The sequence below is a fragment of the Stegodyphus dumicola genome, chromosome 10, assembly GCF_044657685.1.
Source record: "Stegodyphus dumicola isolate Sdum_Otavi_A_Nest chromosome 10, ASM4465768v1".
NCBI classification, from domain to species: Eukaryota; Metazoa; Arthropoda; class Arachnida; order Araneae; family Eresidae; genus Stegodyphus; species Stegodyphus dumicola.
The window spans coordinates 94,291,859-94,312,137 of NC_140777.1; the positions used below are offsets into that span (position 1 = coordinate 94,291,859).

Genomic DNA, 20,279 nt, shown 5'->3' on the forward strand with positions numbered 1-20,279 from the left:
TTTACTGAATATGATTAAGTCTCATTATCCTCATTCGTTTTAGTTTTTAAGAATCTAGGTAAATGCAAGAGGAATATTCTCAATTAATAAAGAGTTTTTTTATTCAATTTTGATTAACTTGGTTGTAATATGAATATCAAAGTGTATTACCTACCCAGTAATTTAGATAGTTTTTAAAACTATTTAAACAAGAACCTTATCACTTCTATCGACGAACGCGGCTAAGCGGGAGGCTTCCGAGAAATGTTTTGTCTAACTAGGCGAAACGTTTCCGAAAATGTTCCGTCTGGAGATGTGTTCTGCGTACATTCAACCAATCAGATGAAAGTTCTGAAGGATCACGGGTAATTTTCAATATGGCGATGGCTCCCATTGTGAAATCATAGATGGTGGAAATGGATGCCGATTTAATTGAAGAAATATGGAAAAAGAAATATATATATTGCTGTTTTGTTGAAGTAACTGTCTAAGTGATTTTTTAAATGTTTATATATTCATTAAATCTATAATCATGGAAATTTCAGAGTAGACAATATTTTATATTATGCTATTTCTGATGATTTGTTTACAAATTATTCGTCGCCAAGTTTGTCGTATTTCGGGCTGATCGTGTGAAAAGAATGTTATTGTTATAATAGAATTTTTGAAGTTTAAGGGGAATAATTTTTTAAAAATATGTTTGTGTATGCACGACTTTACTTTTCTGCTAATTACTTTTACGACTTTTAAATTAAGATTGCATAATCAGTGATTATGTATATTTATTAAAATAGATTATTTAATAATTATTTCATAATTAAATTTGTATGTTATTAATGAAATGCTTTTTAGATTAGAAATACATTAAGAACTATATTTTTATTATAAATGCTACATATTGAAACATTGGAAATTTATGGATTTATTATGATGAAAAACATTTGTATACATTCATTAATAAAAAGCTTATTAATTACATTAATGCTAATAAATATACATCGACAATTTCTAAACCATTGCATCTCTCTCGTTATGTATGGGTAAATATTAGATGTGTATATATATGTATGAATTGAATCATCACAAAACAAATATCAGTAAATGCCATTCATTATATCATGTACATAAAAGTTATTAGTATATGGATACAAAAAGAACTATTTACAATAATAAAATCAAATATATACAACAGACCTTTACAAAGAATAGGACTTCTCTTTGCACTTTTTTCTCCTTAACTTTTAGAATCGCCAGAGTCAAGATAAAAGTGATTTACTTAATAGCCAGCTACTTTCTATTATTTTTCATAACAATAAAGTTTAAAATGAAAAGAGTGTGAGCGATACAAAATACAACACGGAAAAGCAATTGTCACTTGAAAGGAAAAGTCACTTTCGCCAATACCTGTGTCTTGTTTGGCTTTCAGTCTGTTTACCCAGTGAAGATGGTAACCCGATTTTGCGAAAGCTCACTTCCACGAATTGTTCCTTCTAACGCTATGTTCCAGCAACAAATATCATATGTGATAGCAGTTTAAGATTTTACCAGGACATTACAATTACAGAAAATGGGTATCAAGAGAATTTGGTAAATCTTACTCTAACAAGTATTATAAAAGATGATTTTTTATATGCTGAATAACTGATAATTATTACATCAAGCTGAATTTAAAAGAACATTAGATTTATTATTAAAAATTTAATTTTAGCAATATGATTATTTTATGTGCTAGGGATATGTAAAAATCATAGATTTTAAAAAGTGTAGACTATGATAAACATTAAAATTTTATTTCTTGAATTTTAATATAAAATTTTATAATACAGGCTTCTTTTAATATTAATTACATCAGTATTCATTATCTTTATGTATGCAAATTCGATTCATCTGATATATAGATGGTTGGCTATCCTGTATCTGTAATTCTATAGATTAGCAGTTTCAATAATGTGATGTCTTAGCCAGGAAGGAGTTCATGAAAAATTGTCAGTAATGGAAAAGAATAACAAATGCTGATAAAAAATAAAAATATTCAAAAAATTTAATTCTGCCATTTGATAAAAGGAAAAGCAATTTTGACCAATACCAATATGACTGCTATTGACTGAAATATCTATAAAAGGAATGTAATAAGTTCTAATTAGCCCTGCCTACACATATCATATTATTAAACTCATATGTAGCCACTGCCTTCCCTGCTGTGTTACTGCATAGCACATACAGCAGTTAGCAGCTAACTGTCATTTGCATACTGTTGTACTATCATGTATATGCATACAAGTTGATTATGTAGCTCCCATTCTTTAAATTCTGGTTTGCAACTACTTTAAGTATGAAGTTTTGTTTTAAATTTGTGTACTTTTTAAAGTACAGTAGACACCCATTATGCGCGGAGCAGATTATCGGCGCCTGCCGTACAAAGTTTTTTTTTTTACATGCGTGAAGCAAAGAAAACAAAAATGTTCACAAAACTGAGCGAAATGTTAAATTGGCTAAACATCATGCTTATTTATGGCAAAAATATCCCAGGCCTTCTCGGAATACTCACCTTTGCAGTGCCTGCTCCACCGCCCTATCTCGTCTTAATCTTACTGACACGTCCACTTCCTCCCACTCGCCATTGTTAGTTTAAGCCTGATAGTATTTGCGAACCAGTCGGAGTTAATTTCTTATCTTTTATTGTGGTCAGTGCTTGTGCTTTTTGGTTTTGTGTTTTTCGTTACCGATTTAAAATGTCAGGAAAATGAAAGAAGGTTGTGTTGACGATTGCGCAAAAACTAGAATTAATTTCCAAAGTAGCAAACGGCGCTACAAGGCAGCAGATGGAATTGGATTACGGAATTGCGGAAACAACAGTGCGTGATATTCTAAAGCAAAAAGGCAAACTGGTGAACTTTGCATCAATGTCGGACAGTGCTTTCGCAATGAAAATGTGAAAAACTATGAAGGGTTCTGGCTCGTTTTAAACAGAGACATGGAATTCGAGAAATTATACTTCATGGGGAGAAACTTAGTGGTGACCAACAAGCAGCCGATGATTTCCACCATGAATTTGAGGAATTTGTTTTAAAAGAAGAGCTATTTTTTGAACAAATTTACAATGCCAACGAATCGGGACTTTTGTAAAAATATCTTCCCACTCGCACTTTAGCATCTGAAAGTGAAAGTAAAGCGGCGGGTCATAAAAGAAGCAAGGAAAGGATCACTATCATGTCTTGCAGTAACGCTACCGGTGGACACTTGTTGTCATTGGAAAGTTTAAAAAAAAAAAAAAAAATAAGATATTTCAAAGGCACAAGGATAGAAATTTTGCCCATTGATCACTTTAACCAAAAAAAAATGGGATGGATGAACCGACGCATTTTTCAAGATGGTTCGAAAAAATCCTCGTCCTTCAAGTGCGTAAACATCTTAAATCGAAAAACCTGCCTGAAAAAGCTGTGCTATTGATCGAAAATGCACCTTCTCACCCAGCAACAAGCGTGCTAAAGTCTTCTGATGGATAAATTTTTGCAACGTTTCTCCCCTCCAAACGTTACTGTACTAATCCAACCCATGGACCAAGGAGTCATTGCAACAATGAAGAGAACATACCGAACCAAGCTGCTAATGACCAAAATTGAAGAAGGTTATGATCCGAAAGAGTTTGGGAAACACTACACAATCTTGGACAGCATCTACGATATTGCATCTGCTTGGGGACTCAATGAAACCGTCAACCCTCATAAATCATGGAGAAAACTCATGCCTAATGTTGAAGCCAACAACAACCGAACCCCTTTGTGTTGTGAAGAAGAGAATGAAGATGTAGACGTGCCCATGGCAACTCTTGCCGATATGGTGAAAACAGTTGCGGGTGGTGAGAACATCGATACTGAAAACATTAACGAGTGGTTGGAGCGTGACGTCAACGAACCTGGCTTCGAACACTTGACGGATGACAAAATTATGAAGAAAGAGACCGAGAGTGAAGTGAAGGCGAAGAAGAGCCCACTGTGCAGATGCGGAAGATTCACGAAGCGGCTTTGCAACAAGTCGACGGACTGCTGAGCTGGGAAGAACAAGACGACGCGAAGTTGGCCGAGAAACTTATGCTAGGAAAAATGCAATCCCGGATAAAGAGGAAATGCTTCCAAAGCAAGAAGCAAACACAAATGACTGATTTCTTCTAAAAGATGTAGTTTTACAGTTATGCTCTTGTAATTACATAATACATTATGGTATTAAAACAGTAAATATGTTTTAATTTTTCTGTGTATCCTTGACGCCTCTCGTAAGTACAAAGCACTTTTCTGTTTTCATTAACAAAATGCATTTTAGGTTAGTTTTGAGTGATATACGAGGTGTATTTGGAAACTAAGTACTGTTTTGAAAAAAAAAAAAAAAAAAGTAAAACAATTTTTTTCGAATCCAATTTTATTTTTACATGAAAATACATGTTTTAAACTATTTTTCAACATAGTTTCCACCAACGATCAAACACTTGTCATAGCGGGTGACTAGTTTTTGTATACCATCGTCAAAGAAACTTCCCGCCAGTACACAAAATCATCTGCTGTTATCAAATATCTTAAGTAGTTATATTGATATACGCATTTATTTTGACCATTGCGTCCAGTGGCTAATGGGTTAAACATTTCCTGCTGTTTATTTTATGTTTTATTGTACATAAAACGATTTTTCAAAGTTGGAATGACTGTTTTCTCTTTTGCTATACTCGTTTTTAGCTTTTTTTGGATTATCTGCGATTTTTGTTATCCGCGGCGGCCGCTCCTTCCAATTCCGCGGATAATCGGGAGTGTACTGTACTGTTTGTATTAAAATGAATATTTAGCTAAAAAATTTCTGTCTTTGCATGCAACAGAGACTAGTTATGAAAAATAGTTCTGATTTGGCACCGCTGCCAAGCCAAAGCCAGGTTTTTGAAAGTCATTCATTTCATTTAAGCTTGAGGTATCATAATGACAATCATAATCACTTTTTGTTTCCATAACTTAAAATTGTTCAAAAAGAGTAAAAGTGATTACTTTTAGTTTATGACAGATTTAAATTTTAAACCACCTTGATTCACAATTTCATTTTGATAGAAAAAAAATTTCATTCAGCAGCATTTTGATTAATGAGTTAATAATCATGATAAATTCTGTATGTTTCTGTGATACTTTACTCTTAATGGGGTGACTGTAATATTGTTATATGTTAAATATATTACATTAGATATAATTTTTAGTTTTAATGTTAAGATTATTTTCTTAGATGTTAGTCATAATGTTACATTATTTATTATTATTTTCTTTTTTTCTAAATGTTGGAATAGGATGTAAGATGTTAATCTAACATGTTTAACTCATTATGTTATAATATATCTATTTAACCTGTTAAGACTAGTTATAATTTTTCTGCTATAAAATAACCTTCCTTTTAATGGAAGTTTCAAGATAAGATACAATTATTTATTACCTCTTTTATGTTTAATTTTTTAGTTTTAATGTTAGGATTGTTTTCATATAGTTTTCTAGAAACGTCTGTACTATTATATAAGAAAATATATTTGTTCGAGAAATTAGTTATTCCATAAATAGTTTATACATACAACAGAGATTCCCTTCACAAATATAAGGCGAACAACACTTTATAGAAAATAAGTGTGTAAAGTATTTTGGTGTATAAAGGTATTTTAAATTCAATATTATTTATTTAAAAACATTTCAAACTTGAAGCAAGATATTTTAAAAGTCTTCAAATTGGATGAATGAAAATTCAAAACTGATTTAATGCAAGTTGGAGTCAAATGAAACAGTAGAAAATAATTTAAAAAAAGAAATAAACTCTGTTCTGATGACAAACACCACTGTGACAAAAATACATTGCACCTCTGCTGAAGATTTCTGTGGCCATCAGCAGAAACCAGTGTTGCACCACTACGTCGCTTAGTCCAGTTTTAGTGAAAATGAATCCTCTTAAAACTCTTTTCAATTTTCCTAATATGTGAAAATTACATAATGTGAGACGAGAGCTAAGACCTTCCAATGGTTTCAGATTGCATCCTGCATACTGTTGGATATGTAAGTTTTGAACATTTATTGTTATGAAGTAAAATAATTTCCCTCATTAGAAAAATACAAACTTTAAATTTTAATCTGTTGCTGCAGTGATAAAACACTATTCGCCACCATGTAATCTTCGGCTGTGAGAAAGTGGAGTACATGCCTTTGTAGAGGATTCCTAAGGGAAAGTGGTGTGTTTCCATGTTACACTTGGAAAAAGCCATGAAAACCAATCATGCAGCCAGCTCACTTACCTGGATTTTAACCCATGTCGAACTACCAACATTCAACAATCACTCGACTATTGTTAGGATCTAAAGTCTTTAAATGCAGAAAGCTGCAGCTATGTTTTGTATAAAGTTAAAATTTATAGCTGTTGGATGTACTGCTTTATCATTTAGATGTAATATTTTTATACAGTCAAAAGTCTTTAATCGGGACTATGCAACGCCTATGTGCATGTGTGAACACATTATGCGTTGATGCATGTGCAGAAAGTTTGTAGCTTTGAGGTTCGAATTATAGATCATTCCAGATTATGGGTGTCCGGATTAACGACTTTTGACTGTATTAACACGTTGACGCCGGCTTGACACACCGGTGGCCCATGCTAGATTGTTCCGTGGGGCGGCATGCATCACCAACGGGCCACGTTTGTATATAAAAAAATACATAGTACAAAATGTAATTTGATCGATTTAACATTATAAATTAACATTTCTACCTTATAATCAAACATTTAACACAAAATACATAACTTATAATTTAATCAATACATTAAATATTACAAAGTATAACTACTTATGTTACTGATGCAATTTTAAAAAACATTTTAAACAAAGTGCCGGTTTATCTGAACAACTGCTACAAAAGATCATTACTTTTTTTGTTTTGTTTGTGGCGTACTGTGTACCTTTTAAGTTTGTTAAGCATTTGTTTGTAACACTCTTTACATCTTTTCCTCATCTTCCTCGCGAATCCTTGATGTGAACTTAAAAAAATGTTTTTTCTGTCTACTTATTATTAATTCTCCACTAGGGGGATTCTCAACACTCTTCAATATTTTTTTCTCTAAATTTTAAAATTTGGTAATGCTTGGTTCCCCATATTTTGTGGATGTACCACGCATTTACTAAAGAGGTCCCGCATATTAGCTCCATGGCAACTTTTCGATACCATTTTACTGTTTTCCGTAAAAATTTATAATAGGAACACATTTGGTCAGATATATAAACTCCCTTTTTTGTACTGTTGTAAGAAAAAATGGTGTATCTGGTTTTAATTTATCATCTTTTCCACGAATAATGGCGCAATTGTGAGATCTCGAAGTGGTTAACATGCACAGGGGTCTTTTGTCAGTCCACTTTAAAAATTTCATGCGACTCCAATTTTCAAAAGATATAATGTCACCCCGTTTCTGTTTTTGCTTTGCCTGCAGCGGTAGAAATTTTCTATTCATTTTGACTGTACCACAAACATATGTTCTTTTAGTGAGAAGATCTTTGGCTAAAGAAATGCTTGTATAAAAACTGTCGGTAAATAAAATCCGGCCCTTGAAAAATAGATCTCCTATCAATTTCTTGACTACATCATGAGAATGTATTTTTACAATTCTCGTTTCATTTTTCTGGAATAAATATGCATATTGTATGTATATTCGCCCTGAAGGCAGTGTTTGTACAGTTTTATTCCGTACTTGAGCCGCTTACCTGGTATACATTGATGAAAACTCAGGCGTCCTTTCAACAGAACCATGCTTTCATCAATTACTATATTTTTACCAGGTTTTACTGCATCTCTGAATGTACGAAGAATTTTATCAACTACATTTCGGAGATCCTTAGTTCTAGCCGTTTCATTATCGGAAAAGTGCAACTATTTCAATATTGCTAAGAATCAATCGTGTTTCATTGCTTTCTGTGTACACACATTCGCATACATCTCCTTTTTGGACCAATATAGTTGAATTTCAAGTACCTGCACTACACCCATAATAAGCAAGATACCAATAAAGGTATTCAGTTAACTTTTTGTAAGAGTTCCTTGCTTGTTGATGTTGTCACCTACCATAATGCCGCATTTACTATGCACTGTTCAGCGTACCTATTCGTCTCTTCAACGATGATGTCCAATATCTTGTCTGTGAAGAATAATTTATATAATGCAACAGGATCGTTGCAGTCCATCTCTTCAATCAGTAGCACTTCTTCTTCCGAATACTCGTCCTCTGATGCAGAATTTTCTTCTATTTTCCGCATCATCATCTTGGTCAAATACATCAGACTCCCAAACTTCTTCCTTTGTGGTTTTTTTACCAGTTGCCATGTCCGATGATGATGAAAGTATTCTATTTCTTTGTCTCTTTCGCATGATTCCAGATACGGATTCATCAGACGAATCGCTGAATTCCATTGTATCTAATATTTAGATGAGCAAAAATTTTAAATGCTAACCGCCTTTTTAGAAGTAAAGAAATGTTTTACTACCGTTACACTTACCGGAAGAAATGTGTGCTCAGATAATTCGTTATGTCAGAACTCTACTGACCTCGCCTCTCACAGGCACTTCACACAGAATTCTTGCACACTAACAGTACTCACTCTTGCCGTCAACTCTAAACTTAGTAAAACTCACGTCATCATCTAAATGTTCGATAATGGTTCCTCATTACTAGGTCATACACTCAATATTCAAAAAGTGTCGACTGGGGCATATTCATTTTCCAAAAAGTCACAGATTTTCTCCAATATGTGTGGGAGGTCCTGTACTTCTAATTGGTCCGCCGAAGATCCAGAGGCGGGGCAATGAACGCCCAACTAAAGCCCACTCCGAGGTCCGTGATTTTCCAAAGGAAAAACAAACCGATCTCTGGAAAACCCCACGACATTCCTTGCCCACTTAGCCCGGCAATATATATCTTTTTTGAGCGACCCAGGAAACCAAATACTATTGGGGCCTTGAGTGCCTGCCCGCCTGGAAATCGTCAGTCGTAGGTTCGACAAAAACCGATGCTCGCACTCAATATAATTTACAACAAACACACGACTATTTCTTTTTCCTAGTAGGAGATTGACCACATGCATCGTTTGCCCATCAACTGGGCTTATGGCCATTAAAACGAATTAGGGTTTTTACCAATTCATGCGACTGGCCACCATGGATCCTATAGGCAGGCCAGACCACGTGTGGGCCACATGAGAATTTTGGAAATTTGGTCTATTTGAATCAGCTAGTGGGATTAGGGCGCAAGCATTAAACAGTGGGGCGGACCGCTAGTTAAAGTGCCACCACACGGAATGGACCACGAATATCCAACATTTAGATTAACATGTTAATCTAAATAAATCTTGTTCTTGAGAATCCATCTAATTCAGTTAATATTTCAGTAATAATTTAATTTACTGAGTGTAATTATATTTTAAATATTTATGAAGTTTCAGTTAAAATTTATACTTTTTCTTTTCCATCCCCCCAGTGACTACAAAGCTCTCAAGCATAGTAACTGCAACTCTCCTTATCATAATTTCAGAAATAGTTTACATGATTCTTCAACATGTGTTGTGATTTGTTTTAAAACCGATTATCTTATTGCAGAATTTTCTCTGAAATGGTATGTTGATCATGATTGGTATTATGTAAATTAATGTATTTAACCTAGTTTTATATTTTCTGATTCAATGAAGTTAACATATTCAAATAAATAAATATTTTTAGAAGTTTATAATTATTTTCATTTATTTACTGTTATATAACATTATACTACTACTGCTACTAAATATGTCTTCTTAAATTTTCCATTTAAAAATCAGAATTAGCAAGTTATATTCTGTAATTTTCTTAATTATACTTAATAAACAAAAGTATGTTCTTAAGAAGGATAATTCTTTGTCACATGAATACATATCACAAATATACATATATACACATACTTTAAAACTGGACATATTTGAAAGAAGATTAGTGACATTTTATTTACATTTTACTAACAGATAGCTTTATGTTGATTTTTTCTTTTATGTGTCATTTTTTCTCATACATGCTCAGTCTAGAGGTTTAGTAAATAGCAGGTAGTACAGGTTAGTAAATAACAAGTAGATTTTATGTGAAATGGCATAGGTTAAGATAAGAAGTAAAACTATAATCAGCATACTTTGTAACAGAAGACTGGCTGTTGCCACTGCTTCTGCTTGCCTAGAAAGAGACCTGCTGATCAGAACAAAGCTGAAAGCCTGACATAAGCAACTGAAAATTAGTTGTGCTCTGTCCGTCTGATGCAGTTAGTGTCATAGCTTCATGTACAGTTCCTGGGGTTGTAACCCAGTTAATATACTTTAAAGCTAAGCCACTAATGCACCAGAGGTGACTAGTTGTTTTATATTATTTTAAATCTCACTAGATGCAAAGAATAAGTTTTGCATTAATTTTACATTTTTGTGGTATAGCATGTGACCATGGTAAAGATTAATGAAAGGCAATAACTTGCTGTAATATGCAGAGATAACTTTTAAAGGTGAGCAATTAGTTATAAATAAATTAGGTAGTTAGATAACCTTAGTCATTATAGATTTACATGGCCACTATTAAATTTTTTCATTTATTTATTAAAATCACAAACATTTCACAGTTTAAAATGCACATAATTTATGACATTGATTCATAAACGGCATTAGGATAATTATATATTAACCCCTGAAGGACCAGCACCAGAAGAACGAAGCGCAATCACGGATCGGACCTGCTGAAATGGATCGTCGTCACCGGCCCGCACATTTTCAGCAGTTAGCCTAATTTTCCAAGATCGTATAAAATCAGCATTTTGATATAATGACTTCAATTTTTGAAGTTATGTATTTAGTGTACTTGTTTTTAATGTGTATTTATATAAAGAATATCACATTAATAGAAATAAATTAAACAGGGAAAATACTAAAATCATAACTATACACACAGAAATAAATACTATAAACATGAAAAAAGTACAAATACAACACAAAAAAAAAAAAAAAAAAAAAAAAAAAAAAACTAAATGAGAATTACTTGCAGGTAATTAAATTCCAATTTAAAAATTCTGCTGTGTATAAAATAATTTAAAACAAGGATCGACACACAGTCATACATTACATATTTTGCACTATAATACGTTGTTTGCTTTCGCTTTTCCTTGGTTTCTATGGCTAACGGAATGAAACTAAATATAACCCCAACACATTCCCAAAAGACACTCGGAAATATTTCATCCTCAAACCCTGTGTGACATCAGGTTTAATTTAATTTTAATCTAAGCTGACTCAATAACTATTGTTGTAACAAATTCAAATATTGGCAGTAATACTGCAAAGATGAATAATTAAAAATTATCAGAGCTGGCAGGAACTAATGCAGCGTGCAAGTGGAGGCCAGTAACACTGTATTGCAATTCAAAAACCTCAGTTTAAAAGCATTCTGGTGAGGAAATAGAAATGGGAAATTATAGTAAAGGCTGAAATTATAAACGACTGGGTAATTTACATAATAATAACTGTACATATCTTTGAAGAATAATTTTTTTCTCTTTGTGTATCCAGTTCCTTTCTTCAATATGTTTTAATTTTTTTTTTTTGATTTAATTAACCTTTTAACTGTCAAGTTATTTTGATGATTTGGGTGCATAAATTGTCAATTTTTTTTATTCCAAAAATGAAATGTTTGCCTCACAATCAAAAAATTAAAAGAAAAATGCTGCACACTTTAATCTCTATCCTTTGAAACCTTTAGCAAAGTGTTGAATTGTTGTGTCATCTGTTGAATTGAAGTTGAAATAAACTTCTCACAATATATATTCAGATAAAACAATACAATGCACTCAAAAAAAAAATAAAATAAAATAAAATTAGTTGGAGTAATATTCGAGCATGACAGTTAAAAGGTTATAGATTTATGTTATTCTGAAAAACTAACTGTATTTAAAATGTATAGAAAAAGCTGCTAATTTCATTTCTTTAGTAATGTAAACAATTAAGAATAAATACAAAATGATATATGGCAAGTGCCGGTTACAGAGCCAGTGTGGCAGAACTTTTAAAATTTAGTGTCACACCGTGAAACACAATCTAGAAATGGCAAAACTTTTTAAATTTAGGACAGGCACTGAGAGCAGAATTTAGGATCCACAGATAGCATCAGGTGAGAAAAGGTGTCAAAAGGTTGAGAGAAATCAACATCGAATAAGTTTTAAAAATGTAAAGTTTAATATTTGCATTGTATGCAGATCATTGATTAAAGCATTCGGTGGTTCAATATTGCAATGATCAAACAAGATCTTTAACAATCGAATCCGTTAATAGGAACCGAAGTGTTCCTAATCAAGTAGTGTGTGAAGTATCTATCTGCTGGTGGAGAGTCTCTGGAAAGTCAAAAGGCATGTCACGTTTAACAAGAAATGCTAGTGCCATCTATTAAAATAATCAAAATAATTTCCATACATTCCCCACCTGAGCTTTGTCAAGAGTCCACATTAATCTAACAACAAGTATTTTAACGTATAATTACAAGACAACATGTTTATTAAATGAATAGAAAATATATTCAAACTATAATTACTATACTAAATTATAAAAAAAATGTATGTTAACATCAAATATAATTTGACGCTACTTCAATAAATCTAAACTATTCATAATCATACAAAACTAAACTAGCAAAATAAACAATTGCAGAAAAACATACTGAATCATCTCTTATTAATAAATAATAAATATTGTTTTTAAAGTTCAAAAGAACTGGTTATTGAACTGGTCATCTTATTATTGTACCATCAGTAGTTTTTACTTCAGAAGAATGAACATTGTTGTCATGACCACGAAAAACGTGTACACTTTGCCAACACTTCTACAAAAGTTTGCACTTGTTGCCTTCTATTAAGACAAGATCATCATAAGAATTAGGATTCTGTAATTGATGAACTTTCCAAAGATCCATTAAATCACGTTTTTTCATTTAGTCCACAATTGTCTAACCAATAAAACTTTCTTTAGGTCAGAGAGGATTTGGTAGGGCCATCTTTAACAATGCCCTTGCATTTAGAACAAACAACATCCCTTTTGCATTCTTTTATACAATGTTTCGATTTCAAGCATAACATCTTTGCTTGTACAGAAAATTTCTCCTCTCATCAACTTTCAATGATTGTGTTTCCAGTAACATGATTGGACGTATTACAAAACAGATACCAATTAGTAGCTTCGTCTTCACTAAATGGCACCAAGACCTGGTAAGCGGAGGACGCTATATTCTCCTTCCCTTTATAAATACATAAAGTATTTTCTGATTTATGAATAGAGAGCAAAAGATGGTTACTGTCGCAACATTCCATTTCCGAATGAACAAATTGCAATAACTCATCGCTGTTAAAAAAGGATGATGAATTCGTTTTACAAATGAATTCTAAAGTTATATCAGATGGCAGTGTTTTCATTATTGCCGGGATCAACATATAACTGTTATTTATCCATTGTAACTTCTAATGATCTCAAGCTGCGTATTCGAGTTTCTATAGTGTCGCAAAGTTTGCGAAGTTTTAAAGTGTCACTGGAATTGGTTACCGGGGGACAAAATTCAGGAGTTTTTGCATATGTGAGTTTATAATGATATCTTTTCTGCCAAACCTGTTTTTACGTATTTCAATAGCTTCATCGTAATTTGGTTCCGAAATACAAAAACCTTCTACCGTGTTTGCATAAATAAGATTTTAAATAATTAAATTTTTCAATTTTGTTAAACATTCATTATCATGGATTGCTACTCTGAAAGAGTTCCAAAAGCTTGTCCACTGGGTATAATCTCCGTAGAATTTAGAGATAGTTAATTTTGGGAGGCAAGTAAATTTACTGCTTTCATTTTTAGAATCTTTAGCGGTTTCATTAAGAATGTTTTCATTACCCCAATTTGTCACTTTGTTCAATTCTTTCTTCACTCTAAATTGCCATAACCGGATTTTCTCTTCGTGTTCTATAAAGGGTAGGACTTCAGTTTCGAAATCTTTCGCCTCTACTTTCAAATCACGCTCTATTTGAGCATAATTTCACGATTAATTGATCTAAATTTTTATCTAATGTACTTGTACTAATTTCTTCTTTACTTAATTTCATCTCGATTTTTTCAGAATCTTGGACACAGTGGTCCTGATAACTTTTTGTTCAGATTTTAATTTAACAACAGTCTCTTCCAACATTGTTCTACTTTACAAAATAGAAAATTTAGCCTCCTTTGCTGTCTTCGCACACTTGCAATGTGCTAAATCCAATTTCTTGGGCGATGCACCAGCTTCAAAGGTTGAGAGAAATCGACATTGAATAAGTTTTAAAAATGTAAAGTTTAATATTTACAATATATACAGATCATTGATTAAAGCAGTCAGTGGTTCAGTATTGCTATGATCAAACAAGATCTATATACTTCTACAATCGAAAAATCTAATCTTTTAATAGGAACCAAAATATTCCTAATCAATTGGTGTGCGAACTATCTATTTATCTGCCGGTGAAGAGCCTCTGGAAAGTCAAAAGGCACGTCATGTTTAACATGAAACGCTAGCGCTATCTATTAAATAATCAAAATAATTTCCACAGAAAATGCCTATTGCCAGCTCTGTGTATGATCCATTGAGGCATATAAGATAAATCTTTTAAATCATCAGTTCTCAATTTCTTTAGTAACAGAAAACTTCCTTTCTAAATGTTTGTCCATGTGATAAGATTACAAGCATTTTTGATATTTGCCATGCTTGTGTCATAAAAAGTAGAAAAAATAAACCAAAGATAAACATGTTGAGAAAATTACTTCTAATATAAGAACTAAAATATTCAAATATGTTTTCATTGTTCTTCCAAAAGTAAGAAATTCATCACAAACTTTCTGTTAAGTATATCCATTAAGAGTTAATATCATGAAAACATTTTTCTTTTTGTCACATTTTTCCAGAATCTTCTAAAATCGTAGGTCTATAAATCTTTCCTTCCAATCCTTCTAAACTTTCCAAAGTGGAGTGTCTAAAATCTGAAAGAAAAGTTACCTCTACCAGTTTTGTAACAGCAAAAAGACAGAAGTATTTGAAGGGGGGTGAAAAAAAATTTTAAATGTATTTTATGGAGAAGCTGTACATAGGGAAAAACTTTTGCCATGAAAAAATAAAAGACATTTTTACAATAATTACACAGCTATTTTGCTAAGAATTGTTTTATAAATTTTGCTTTATAGCATTTATTACCTTGTTTGTTTTTTAGATTCAAAATATTGTAGTAGTAAGTTGCTAAAGTGGAAAGTAAATTTACTTTATAATATGGTAAAAGGGAAAATAATGCTTTATTTTAAGCCATGTTTCCTCAGCATCCTAAAAATAAGACAGCACACATAAATGGTCTTTATATAAAAAATAATCAAATTAAAGATGATTTATTATTTAAGAGTCATTTAACTATATATTTTTATTTATACTATATATTTATCGAATATATAGTATAAATAAAAACTTTTAAACTTATAACTATATATTTATCGAAAGTTATAATTAATTTGGATATTTTTTTAATTGGGGATTTGTGCAGATATTTTTGCTTATGTTTTCAAAGTACTATTAAAAATTTGATCTCAAAAAAATAAAAAAAAAAAAAAAAAGAAAGAAACTTATATAAATTTATTGAGAATAATATTCCATACTTTTATACCACTAAAAAACATTATCAAAAAATTTTACCTAAGAGTTAAATTTTCCTTGCATTTCTTGCAGCAGCTCATGTTACTTCAAATTCAAGGAAAGAAAGAGCCTTTATTTATTAATACGTATGAAACAGCATTTGTTGCTTCATGGAAGCTCAATCAGCTATTTAGTGATGAAAATTTTAGCCTGTTTGATTTTCAAAAAGACATAACATTTGCCTATTTGGGACTTTCTATTCCAAGAAAATCATCTTGCAGAAAACTTGTTGTTCAACACGTTAATGAAGATTTTCTAGAGCTTCAAAATGAACATGTTGTGAAAACCCCATAAAATGGACAAAGGAGATGCCAGCTAAAAACTTGCACAGCAAAACCAACAACTATCTGTAAAAAATGTAGCATTGGACTATGCTTAAAATGCTTTCTCCCATTCCACTTAAGTAAGAATGATATAGCAGTGGATTATACCATTGTCTTTAGAGAAACACATATTTAAGAATTTATAAAAATGTATTTATATTTTTAGTGCTTGGTATGATACAGGTTAATCTTATTTTGTAAATATAATTTATGTAATATATTACCAGTATTCTGAGGGAATTCATTAATGTTATAATGTTCTAAAAAAAGTGCCAAAAAATTCACAGATCTCTGCATTAAAAATTTTCTTTAGAAACTGATCTTAATATCGCCTAAATGTCTACAAGTCGCCAAATTTAGAACCGTTTAATAAAAGAATTCACATTCTCAAAAGCATTGAATGATATAGCAGTGGATTATACCATTGTATTAATTTTTTCATGCTTGGTATGATATGGGTTAATGTTATTTCGTAAATATAATTTATGTAATATATTACCATTATTTTGATGAAATTCATGAATGTTATAATGTTCTAAAAAAACTGTCGAAAAGTTCACTGATCTCCGCATTGAAAATTTTCTTTAGAAATGGATCTTAATATCACCTGTCTACAAGTCAAAAATTTAGAACCGTTTAATAAAAGAATTCATATCCTCAAAAGCATTAAGTTATTTAAGAGCTCTCATTAGAAAAAATGAAATAATTTTGAAATGCATATTTCACTTCTTGCTCAGAAACTTGAGTACGCCACTGCTTATATTAGAAATATACTCATTTTTAAAGGTTAACCATATTTGTTAGTTAATCAGCAAAAAAATATTCCTCCAAAATGTTAACACTCAAAATGGCAGCCATAATAAATATACAGAAATGTCAGATGAATAAAAATTTAAGTATCTTTTGCACATTTTGGGCAAACTTAAGGATCAGAAATTGTTTCCAAAAAACCTAAGGACTGTTCGAACCCTGTCCGTACATACAAAATGAGGTTTGTCTCATATCAAGCACTCATTTAAAACATCAAAATAATAAAATAAATCATACAGATAGAATGAAATAATTTTTTGAGTTTTTACATCAAACTGTATAATGTCTCTCTATGAGTACTGTTAAACTTGTGAGAAGAAAGAAGCAAGATTCTTAAGATGTAAAGAGACCCTGAAGACGTTTATCACACTTGGCTACAATCCCTGCCATACAGGACTTTTCTGAGAAACGAGATTCTGGTAACACTAGTTTAAACGGGAGGATTCCTAGAAAAAAAAAAAAGAGCCTTGCTGTTGAGTGAAATCCCGCCTGGCACAGAAACGATGTTGCGACTATGTGGGATTTTTTCAAACCTCACCGAAAATGTCTCAGCTGGACTTCTGTCCCGGACCAAAGTTCTGCTTTTGAAGGATCAAATGATCCCAATCTGAGCGATAATCGATTACTGCTTTGCGTTCAAGTCTTTGTAGTCGTGAAAATGGTAACCTAGCTCAGGGTTTGTACGGTCCTTAAAAGTCCTTAATTTTTTCAAAAATGATTTTTGGTCCTTAACCCTTTAACTGTCAAGTTATTTTGATGATTTGGGTACACAAATTGTCAAATTTTTCCCGAGATACAGTCGGGTTTGATAAAAAGATGAAGCCGAAATAAACGTCTCCCGATATATATTCGGGTATAACAATACGATGCACTCAAAAAAAAAAAATTTACCTCGGGCGTGACATTTTCGAACACTAGTGTTGTACCCGAGATTATCTCGGGCATGACAGTTAAAAGGTTAAAAGTCCTTAATTTTGGCCAAAATGAATAAACGGTTTTTAATTTTGCTCATTTGACATTTCTTATCATTTCTAAAGATTGCCATTCTCAGTGTGAATTGCGATTTCTCATGAATATGGAATTAAAATTACACAGCTCTTAACCAATCTGTTGGCATATTTGCGTTGCAAACGATAAAAAAAAAAAAAAAAAAAAACCCACACAATTAGCTACCCGAACGAAAGTATCGGTGTCTGACTATTCACCCAATCTTTCGAAACAGGTATTATCCGTAAATTTAGGCAGATTGTGACGAAAGCGTGAAGCCGGAAGTTTTTTAAGAGGCAAAAGTGATGATGAAGATGCTCGAGGAAAAAAAAAAGGGGGGAGGGAATTCTGAAAATATTTGCCAAAATTAGAGCAGTCCCAACCTGGAAGGCCACAACCCTTCTGACACCAATAGGAACAATAAACTGTGGCCTCATCAAGCTGACTACAAAGACTGGATATTGATGGATGACAATCCTTATAAAGCTAAATGTGGTCTTTGTCTGAAACAAATTGAAATTTCTAGAATGGGAGAGTCAGCGCTGAAAATTCACATGAAAATTAAGTTTCGTTTTATAGTTTCAATTTGTTTTTACACGGTTTTGCTTAGCTTAATTTCTGTGTTTGTTTCAATTAAGCCATAAATTATTTTTTTATCACCTTCTACAGAGTTTATTCTCTTTTGCACATACTATATGTATGGGATATTGGGATTATGAGTTTATTTCTGCAGATGGTCTGTTATCGATTTCGCGGGAAATTTGTTGGCTCCATTTCGATTTTAGGTCGCCAAGAGCAAATTCGGTAATGCTAGCCGAGTAAAAGTGAAGTTCGGAAATACGTTTTAAAGCTTCAATAGACAATTATAAGTATTTGGTTTAATCCTATGCTGTTAATAGTAATGCATTATTTTTGCTAATGGCGATACAATTATTAGTTGAAAACAACTAACTAATTAAAATTTTTTAAATATTTTTAAAGTTGAAAACAACTAATTGAAACTAATTTTACTGAATTAACTAGACACAAAATTAACTTTCATGAATTACTAAAGTTATTGGGTAGAAGTTTAACTGAAAATATACATTCCGTATTATATATATATATATATATATATATAATACAGAATATATATATATATTTATACAGTATAAAGTGCGAGGTCTGGACTTCGGCGATCCCAGATTTGAGATTTTTCCGGACATTGGATCATTTTAAATCTACTAAGATGGTACGTAGAAATTATAAAATTGAAAATATGAAATCGTGATTTATGAAATAATGAAGCATTTATGATTTAAAGGGTATCAAAATTTACAAAAGAAAAGAGCTTAATATTTATATGTTTACTTTATTAAACATTTCTTTCAATGCGAGTTGTTTGATTTGTTTTCTTTGCTAATACTTTAGACTAATACTATAGACATATAATTTCTTGTTCAGTTATTAAGTTCCATTGTTCAAGTCCTATAATTGCTGTGTCGAGAATTCCGAATAACTCGTCAATCAAAATTTTTTCTCGTTCAGTAACCTCTCTGTTACTTTCTTCACTATCGGTAGCTGTATTTTCTGGATTTAAAACCATACTACAGATTTCACTCTCCGTTAATTGATTGATGATTGGGCATTGTCATCGCAATGAAAAACTTCTGTTTAACTTCGCTAAATTCTGCCGCCTGGTGCGGCCATGTGAGCTCTGGCGCTGGTTCTGGCTTTATGTGAATAACAAATCAGTTATTATTAATTCAAATAGCACTAAATATAATCGTTTGTCCTATGAATATCATTAACAGAATCTATTTTTAGAATAAGGAAAGAAATTTTTGTTAAATTTCCCCTTGTCAACATTTTAGCGCATTAAACTTAAATCTGTAATCGAAAAATACTCTGTTATTTGGCGTCGCTGCATAAGTCATCACTCAAGTTGTCATCCGTTAATAAACATGCGGTGATGAAAGCAAAATACAATAAATATTGATTCGCGATTTCGGCATCAAGGATATAAAATATTAGTTGGTGTAAAATTAACAAATGTTTCGGTTTCAGATTATGCCAAGCAGATACGCAGTTATGGAGTCAAGTTACTAATTTCACAAATTTATGCTAAAATAATTATTTCTTCAATAATAAGATATTTTATTTAGCGCCAAACTGAGATTAAGAATCAGGATTTCCGGCATGTTTTTTTATGATGAGGAAAAAAATCTAATGCGCATGTGTAAAGCATACCTCTTCCCTCCAAAAAAAGCCCTAAAAAATTGGTTGGTGGGGGCTTTGAGGTCCGGATTTTAGATCATTCCAGATATTGGATGTCCGGATCTCGTACTTTGTACTGTATATTACATATATATATATATATATATATATATATATGTAGTAAAAAATGTATATTTTCAGTATACA

General features: G+C 31.9%; 2 protein-coding genes across 8 annotated transcripts in view; one reads left to right on the forward strand and one right to left on the reverse strand.

The window, feature by feature from the left end:
* The window catches only part of Arv1 (ACAT-related protein required for viability 1), a 71,504-nt gene that overhangs the window by 45,368 nt on the left and 5,857 nt on the right, over positions 1-20,279 (forward strand). Inside the window, exon 6 of one of the 7 annotated variants that reach the window (XM_035369366.2) lies at positions 9,502-9,636. The exons of the other annotated variants lie outside the window; for them this stretch is intronic. Coding sequence (XP_035225257.1) covers positions 9,502-9,590 — 89 coding nt within the window. The 3' untranslated portion in view covers positions 9,591-9,636. Of the gene's footprint in view, positions 1-9,501; positions 9,637-20,279 lie in introns of those variants that run through there. 7 annotated transcript variants of the gene reach the window in all.
* LOC146995037 (uncharacterized) overlaps positions 9,774-20,279 on the reverse strand; it is a 76,778-nt gene continuing 66,272 nt past the window's right edge. The window contains exon 7 of the mRNA XM_085825269.1: positions 9,774-10,810. Coding sequence (XP_085681395.1) covers positions 10,702-10,810 — 109 coding nt within the window. The 3' untranslated portion in view covers positions 9,774-10,701. The remainder of the gene's footprint in view (positions 10,811-20,279) is intronic.